The 8,142-nt window shown below is 36.9% G+C and overlaps 1 protein-coding gene across 1 annotated transcript; it reads right to left on the reverse strand.

Moving 5' to 3' along the window:
- Positions 1–2,957: 2,957 nt before the first annotated feature.
- Positions 2,958–7,695, reverse strand: LOC134851036 (rap guanine nucleotide exchange factor-like). Its single transcript, XM_063866917.1, has one exon. It carries the CDS (start codon positions 7,440–7,442, stop codon positions 3,027–3,029), a length of 4,416 nt encoding a protein of 1,471 aa, XP_063722987.1. The 5' UTR covers positions 7,443–7,695; the 3' UTR covers positions 2,958–3,026.
- Between the last annotated feature and the right edge of the window lie 447 nt (positions 7,696–8,142).

Here is an 8,142-nt window from a genome sequence, read left to right on the forward strand (position 1 = left end):
TTTTTTATCTTAGCTTTAGAGAGTGGTCTTTCCGCGCAGTTTTAAAGGGCCTACTCAGGTAGACACACAGTCAGCGGCAGATTGAAATAAGAAAGGATATTTTGAAGTTGTCTATCAGAGAGTGGTGATTTATGCAGTCAGGGACTTTTGATATATCTAGCTTTGCTATTTCAGTTAGTTATGTAACCCGCTCGTGGTCGCCAGAGCTACTCCTAAGCTGGTATATCTATGACTTTTTCTGCAGCGAGTATAAGACGCAACGAAGCCAAAATAACTTCCATGAAAAAATCGGAAAATAACATGACCCACTTTCTATAAAATTACAAAAATTATATATAAGTGAAATGCTGCTTAAAATCAATCAGCAACAAAGTTTAGAAACTATTGATGATAAAAAGTATTAAAGTATAAAAAAGGACAAAAATTGAGCAAACTTTTGGTCATACAAAAAATATACCAGGAGTTTTTATTTGTAACGCAGACGAAGCGGAGCTTCAGTTCCCTTGCGAACACTCATGACCCAAATGTATACATTGCCAGCTTCAAAGTATACAAAAAGCAACAATCTTGAAAATTGTTCAATTAAACAACATGCTAGACCAAACAAGATTATTCAACAAATTTCTGTTGACAGCAAAAAAACTATCAAAACTTTTCAAAACAAATTGATTCTGGAAAACATGACAAAAATCTCAAAAACTAGAAACTTAGTCAACAAGACAGTTGGAAAATAGTCAATGAACGCATGTAATAAAAAAACGTTTGATTTTCAAATTATAAAAATATATCGCCTTAAAACTCTTTTGAATTTCTAGAATGATTGATAATTGACAGTTTTCGATTAAAGGTCAAGTTTTTTCTCCACTGGGACATCTGAAAATGAAAATCCACTTTCAAAATTAAAATCGATCACGTCTTTCGTGACCTTTACTTTTTTGCTGTTCGATAGCTGAGCTTACTTTCATTTTAACAAAGGAAAAAAAAATTTTTAGAAAAAATTAAAGTTGAAAAGAAATCAAAATTCAAACCGCGAAAAATCAAATTTGAAAGTGAACAAAATTTAAGAAAAAAATCATCGCGCCCTATAGAACTGCGCGCTCTTCAAAAATCATCGCGCCCTATTAAAAAACTCATTACAAACATTAGAATTGTTTTCCAATTTTAGGCATTATGTCAGCACTTCAAAATCTGGATGAAAAAATAAATTAAGATTATTGCAAGGGTAAAATTAAACGGAAACCCCGTTATGTCAATGAAATAAAAAAAAAACCACGTTAAAAATGAACAGAAAAATCTAAAAATTTTAAGCAAAGCTCCGACCACATTCATAGAAAACTGCAAAAAAAAAGTTTTTTTTCTTCAATTAGTGTGATTTTTTGTGCATGGTGTGCTAAAACAACTATTAAAACGCAAATTAAGTTAGCGAATCGACAAAATTTATCTTTAAACAAAGACTTACAAATTAATACAGAGGCGAAGCTAAGCTTCGCACCACTTGTATTAAAGAAGGCCAAGAATCGTTAAACACTTCTTGAATTAAAAAAAAAACGCCACAAAACAACACCCAGAAATTTCATATGTATTCTCAAAATGGCACTTATTTTGATGAAAATTTTAGGCGGAACACAACAGCCAGCATTGAACTATCATAAAAATTTACCAAGCGGTAAATATGCAGACAAAACCAGGATAAATGGTCATAAATAACCCAAACGTGGGATTGTTGTCGAAAAATCGCAATTAAAAAAAAATATGCAGAGCGAGAGGAAAACATTCAGTGTTCTAGAAACAAACAGAAAAAAATAACTAAATTTGTTCTTTTCGACAACAAATTCTAAAAAGTACGAGAAACATTTGAATAAAAATAATTTTTGATCTGATAGCACTTATAGCCTCCTAGAACTTCGTCTCTTGCTTAGAGAAAATAGCGTTCTACAAATATATATATAGGCTAAAAAGCACTTAAAACAAAAAAAATCAATTAACAAAACAATTTATTTAAAAAATACCAAAAAAAAGCAAATACACTTATGACTTCACTATTCTGCGCCATGAAAATAAGATAAAAACAGCAGGCCGCTCAAGAAAAATGCAGTAGAACTTCATTACCAATGAAGCGCTAAAACTAGTTCTCCTTTTAGGAAATTTAAAAATTCTTAGCCTAAATGACCGATTTTTATATGTAACGAACGATACTCACCCACTCGGAATAAGACTTAAACTCAAAAATTTCAAACCGGTTTTCCCCCGACACTGAGACAATCATTTCAAAACTTGTAAAAATCATTCGAATCATGACTGAAAAAACTTTAATATGATATATCAAGTTCTCATTCTGATGATTACTTGTGGCAACTAATTTTGCGTACAAAACAAAAAAACTAAACCACACACCAAAATACAAATTTCCTTCCCATTTTCAATAGTCGGAACAAGAAATTAAAATCACGCTTTGCGAAGCTTGTAATGAGAGAATAAGCCAACCTTTTTAGACTTTCCACAAAGAAGAAAAATCTATCATTCTTTGTTTTTAAGTAGTGGTGGCTGAAGAAAATAAATTACATTAGCATTGCACCCATCGACAAAAATCAGAAAAAAAAACAAAAAGCTGCGGCAATTATGCTGACAAAATTTAGGTAGACGACCTCTAAGCCGAAAACTTCATAATTATCAGACAGATTTTTATCGACCACTTCAAGTTTTATACTTCTGCCTTTCTGTACACTATCCGAGCGTGTCTAAAACCCAACAACTGAATTAAAGCAAGAAAGTTCCAGAAACATGGCCAGCCGTTCAGATTCTTTTTGTCGAACGGAGGAAAAAAGTTACAGAGGTAATTCTTGCCTTCTTTCGCTTTGGCCTGCATAATCTATCACTGATCAGCATTAAACTTCGAATTGATGAACACTAAATTATTTTTGAATAGAAAATTCAAGACAAATGATATGAAAGGAAGCTAAGCTAATTGAAATATTTTCAAAAAAGATAAGGAAATTTGAAATATTTAAGCTCAAAGATACTATCATCTACAAATTAAGATCTCTATCATTCGACATGGATTTTATATTAGGTCTCAGCGCACCATCAGATGACAAAACGAGTTTTGGGGGAAGCGCAGTGGCGGGGTTGAAAATAGCACTTGGTTTGCTACCAGCCGGTGGTGGTCCGAGTAAACTCATACTTCTCGCATAGCTTATCTGAGCCATCGACTTGGATCCGTGGTTGCCTAATCCAACAGTCGGCTGTGGATAAGACTGGTAGACAAAGTTTGATTTCTGGGACGTCTCAAGGTTGAAACTACCTCTATTAGGCATAACTAGGTTGTTTTGAATAGGAGGGGACGAACTGCTAGTTGCGGAATGTTTTACTGGAATCTGTTTGTTAGTAGCAAATGAGGGAGTCGCTGGGATCCTCATCGTCCTGTCATCGACTCTTGAAGTCGATTTCGACCTTGAACTGGACGAAGAAGCCGAACTTAATGAGTCCCGTGACGTCGAATTCAGCTGCGTCACTGCAGCCAGTTTGGATCCAGGACTGGAACTGGAAGCTACAGACATCCTTTCGAACTGCAACTCATTTGGACTTGGGACTGCACATTGGAGGGGATTTCGGAATGTCTGATGATGATAGGGACCCACGAATGATATGCGAGGCGATGTATCTTCTATTTGAACGTTTAGAACCAAATCAGCGTTTGATTTTGACATGTTCTTCTTACTTACATCATTTACATTATTCTTCTTACAAGGATCCGACATTATGCTATCACCGTCCGACGACACGATATCGTAGTGATTTTTTGAGACTTCTTGCGATCTGATTGAAATATTGTCCGAAAACGTTGAAGTAGTTTCTTCACTTTTTTGGTTGTCCACAGAAGCTTTTGGCAGAGGAGCCGGCGTTGGCATCGATTCTACTTCAGATTCATAATCATCCGGCTCACACTCAACCGACATGTTACGAAGCAGTTCTTCATCCGATATGACTGATAGGTTTTTGATATACTGCTCAACCCTTTTGCACATGAGAATTTCTTCGTAAATTCGCTTCGGGTTATTGCTTCCCAGAAGTAATGATTTTCGCGACTTGTGGAGAATTCCGTTTCTTTGAGCCATAGGTGCTTGCATGCTAACATCGGTTACAGATCTTGAATTTTCTCTCTCGTGACTTGTTAGTCCGTTCTGCTCTGCATTAGCAATTACTTTACTTGGTTTCGTAACTAAAGACTTCAAAAAATCTCGATCCGGATTGGACGAAATGGACGTATAAAAGCATTTGATTTCTTTGCTAATCAGTCTAAGCTTTTCAAAATTAATCAGATCATCAATTTTAGATTCGTTTCCCAAATGGAAAACGGTAAGATCTTTGATTAAAATGGGGTATATCGGTATAACAGGGGTCGAACCTTTGTAAGCAGTAAGTAGGTTTCTATATTTGGCCATGTTACGTGAAGGGTCTAAGACTTCGTCTAGGACTGACTTTAATTTTGCTTCTCTTGAAGGGACTTTCTCTAAAGTAAAGTCTAGTCTTGAAACACAGTTATGTCCTAACCCACTCAAAATTGCAAACATTGAGTTGAAATTTCGCAATTCTCGGCAGAACTTTGCTATTTTTATAAACTGTTTCACCACTTTAGCCCGTTTACTAAGACTTTTTTCACTGCATATTGTGTGAATAACCCAGAACATTTCTTTGTTAGACAAATCTGTAAAATCATCAATTGTGGTGTAGCTTTGATACTTCAGATCTTTCGGGGGTAGCTTCCATAGCATTTCTACATATTGATGCGGCAATATTTTCTGTACAACGGCTAAGTCTCGCAACGTCAATTGTATTGCAAGTTCTAGAGGTTTAAGCTCTAAAAATTGTACTTTCGCCTCTTTTTGAAGCTCAGATATTGATTCTTGAGGCAGTAATCTTTCGGATAAATTTACAGGTTTAACATAAAATCTACTAGCAGGTCTGATTCTGTCGATAATATCTTTATGCTGTTCTGCGAGGCGTGTTTGCTTGACCATTCCTGTAGTCGAAACCTCAACATGGCATAAAACATAATCGTTCGCATTATGTAACTCAAATGCATCCACAGCTTTATTGACAATATGTCGAATTGATGTCAGCTCTGAAAAACTTAGGTACTTATACTGCTGCTCAGCTGTGTAAATTTTCAGCGCGAAGTCAGAAGCCTCGTCAATTTTTATGGAACCGTTCAAATTTGAAACATCAGGATTACTGGTTGAATTATTAAGCATCTTAGTTAATGGGTTTGGAGGAAAGAATGGGAAGCGTCTTTTTAGCTTAGACCTTTCCAGACGCCTGGAATTTTTTGACTGCTCCGAGGGGTCGCTTCCTTTATTAATAACTGGAACACAGCTTGATTCATTTTTGCCAAGTAAATCTCGCGATCCAGTTAAAAAACCAGAAGTTTTTCCTCCGTCAATCGAATCACTTGGATGTGAGTTTTGCTTACTTGTGCTTCGTTTCATTCCCAAAACATGATGCTTGACTGTTAACCAACAATATTCCTGTGAAGCAATAATACTTATCGCCTCTTTGAATGAAAGGTTCTCGACGTTTTTGTTATTAACTGCAATCACGTGATCCCCTACTTTCAGACCTTCGACCTTTTGTTTGAACGTTTTGATGTACGCTCCTTTGCCGCCGAACGGAGTCATAAGATTAAATGGTAGTTCGTCCCGCCTCATAACTGAATCAAGCTCGACTTTTCTCATTTTCCCCTTTTTACCGCATATTTTGACCAAATTTGAACCCTCTTTTGTTTTACCTTCTGTTTGCAGTTTGTCGTAGAATTTTTCTAGAAAGAAACTTAGACTTGAACTGGCTTCGAAATCAATGTAATGGTTAGCTACCCAGCAGAAAACAACTCGAACGATTCGATCTCGCATGCATGTTGAACTCTGATCATTAAACCACTTTTCAAGTTTCTCAGACACGTACGTTGGATCTTTAATAAAAGTCCTGTAAGTCAATAAGAAGTCTTCGACATAAGACGTTTCTGAGGCCGAGTGATCTTCAACTAAATGGGATACCAGTCTAGTAGGTTCCCCCATTTTCACAACTAAATTTTCGACTTCGATCTTGTAATTTGTCAAATCACGTGCTTCTGTTACTAACACAGGTCTGTTACTTCCATCGCACAAAATTCTTTCATACTGACTATGTTTCTGGACCACTTCAAAGAAATCTTTCTCTGGAATTGCGACAAACTGGCAATCACGCTCTAACGTTACCATAGTTCCCATGTGAAATTGAGGAGTCGGTTGTTTTCTATCCAGCCCAAAAAACTGACCCGTAGTGAAGACTTTTCTAGACCCATCTTCTTTTATATTAACACACTGACCGTTAATCACAACACACCACGAGTCCAACTTCTCCCCGCTTGCCAAAATGACTTTATTTTTGTCCTCAACGTGTGCATATTTCATAACATATGAAAAGTCTAATCTCATTTCGAAACTCATGCTAGAAAAGGCACTGAAATGCTGTAAAAAATCAGCAAGAAGTTTCACGTCATCAAAACTTCGGTCAACAGGAGACTTTTTAAGGATCTTCAGTTCGTCAAAACATGCGTCGTAATAATGAATCTCAGCGTATAATTCCTCTTCAGGCGGCGAGCAATAATACACAGGCTCCATGGGTTTACTCACATGACTATATACATGGTAGTCGTCTAATTTCGGGTTCGATCCCAGAGACTCGCCATCTGATGTTTGAAAAGAGCTGCCATTTGATGACATTGAAAGTCTGTTGTTGTATGAATTTGGCCTGGGTCTATGTGGTGGCAAAGGTGGTTTGTTTCTAGGCGTAACTAGCTCCAAGTTTAGATAAGCACCTGCGTTACAGGCTTTAGCTTGTTCGTACACACCTTGCGAATGATTTTGCGAGAGCTGACTGGCTATAGATTCTGAGCCAATTTTGCTGGCGTACACTTGTGATTGAGATAGGTACGAGTATTGATGACTTGAAGCTGGGGCTGCATACCCTTTAGCCCTGATCTTTGAGGCAACCGTTTCCGCGCTAGTATATGGGCAGATATTTTTATTCGGAAAATCGATGACAATAAATTCTGAGAACTCAAGAGCATAACAAGCGTACCCTCTACGTCCATCTTCTGTAACTTCAGTTCCAAAAGAGTCATTGGGTTTGAACGTCTGGAAACCTTCCGGTGTCTGGACGTAAACAGTTCCACTTAGCAGAATGAACCAGCAAGTTGCCACATCTTTAGCGTTGTACACATTCGTGCCCTGGTCACGGTAATCGTAATACACTGTCCTACTCAGAGCATTCAGCGCAGCGTGACTCACATTTCGAACTGGCTGTAAAGTTTGCAGACAGTAGCAAATGTAGCGCAGCTCCAAATCTGTTCTTTGAGCAGGTCGAGTCTTGAGAAACTGCACAAACTGCTGGTCAATAACTGCCATAGTAAAAACAATGGTCGTAAACTGATCAGTACTTTTCACAACAACCAGCTACTTAATTTACCATTCTAAAAGCGGCTAGATAGAAGAGTCATTCTTTCAAGTTGACTGCATTTTGTGTTTACTATGTATTGTCTTACTTTGCAGATACACGGTCTTGACCTCGATAGCTTCGCCTTCATCTGTTTTGCAGCATGTACAAACCCTTTGGTCTATTAAGTCCGCTATGAGCCAGTTAGTTATTGTTAGTCAACGATATCTAAAAATTGAATAAACTTTCATTCGAAACATTCAATTAACCCTTCTCAATCTGTCATGTTCAATCAATGCTCCGAAATTCTGATAATCGAAAGCCATAAATACGCGTGAAACAAGGAAAGCTGGTTACGGTGCAAGTAGCCTGTAATCTTCCGACCATAGTCGTAGAAAAAGACAACAAAATTTTTTTTCAAATTAGTGTCGTTATTTTGAGCGTGGTGTGATAAAAGGAGCTGAACGAAAAACTAGAGATTAGGCATATTCGACAGCCATAGTAACATAAGCAAATAGAAAAACTTTTTTGAAGTTTTTGATTGCAAAAAGGCGCTAAAATACTCAAAAAAACTAACGTTACTCGAGTAAAACTAAATTTTTACATTTTTAATTAAGCCATTGTAAGCTTTTAAGAGACGAAAAATCAAAAAACTTCAAACAGGCTTTTCTC

Source organism: Symsagittifera roscoffensis, chromosome 7 (genome assembly GCF_963678635.1).
Source record: "Symsagittifera roscoffensis chromosome 7, txSymRosc1.1, whole genome shotgun sequence".
Taxonomy (NCBI): domain Eukaryota; kingdom Metazoa; phylum Xenacoelomorpha; order Acoela; family Convolutidae; genus Symsagittifera; species Symsagittifera roscoffensis.

Excerpts from the sequence above, each read along its gene's own strand:
- LOC134851036 (XM_063866917.1), bottom strand. The coding sequence starts at position 7,442 with ATGGCAGTTATTGACCAGCAGTTTGTGCAGTTTCTCAAGACTCGACCT.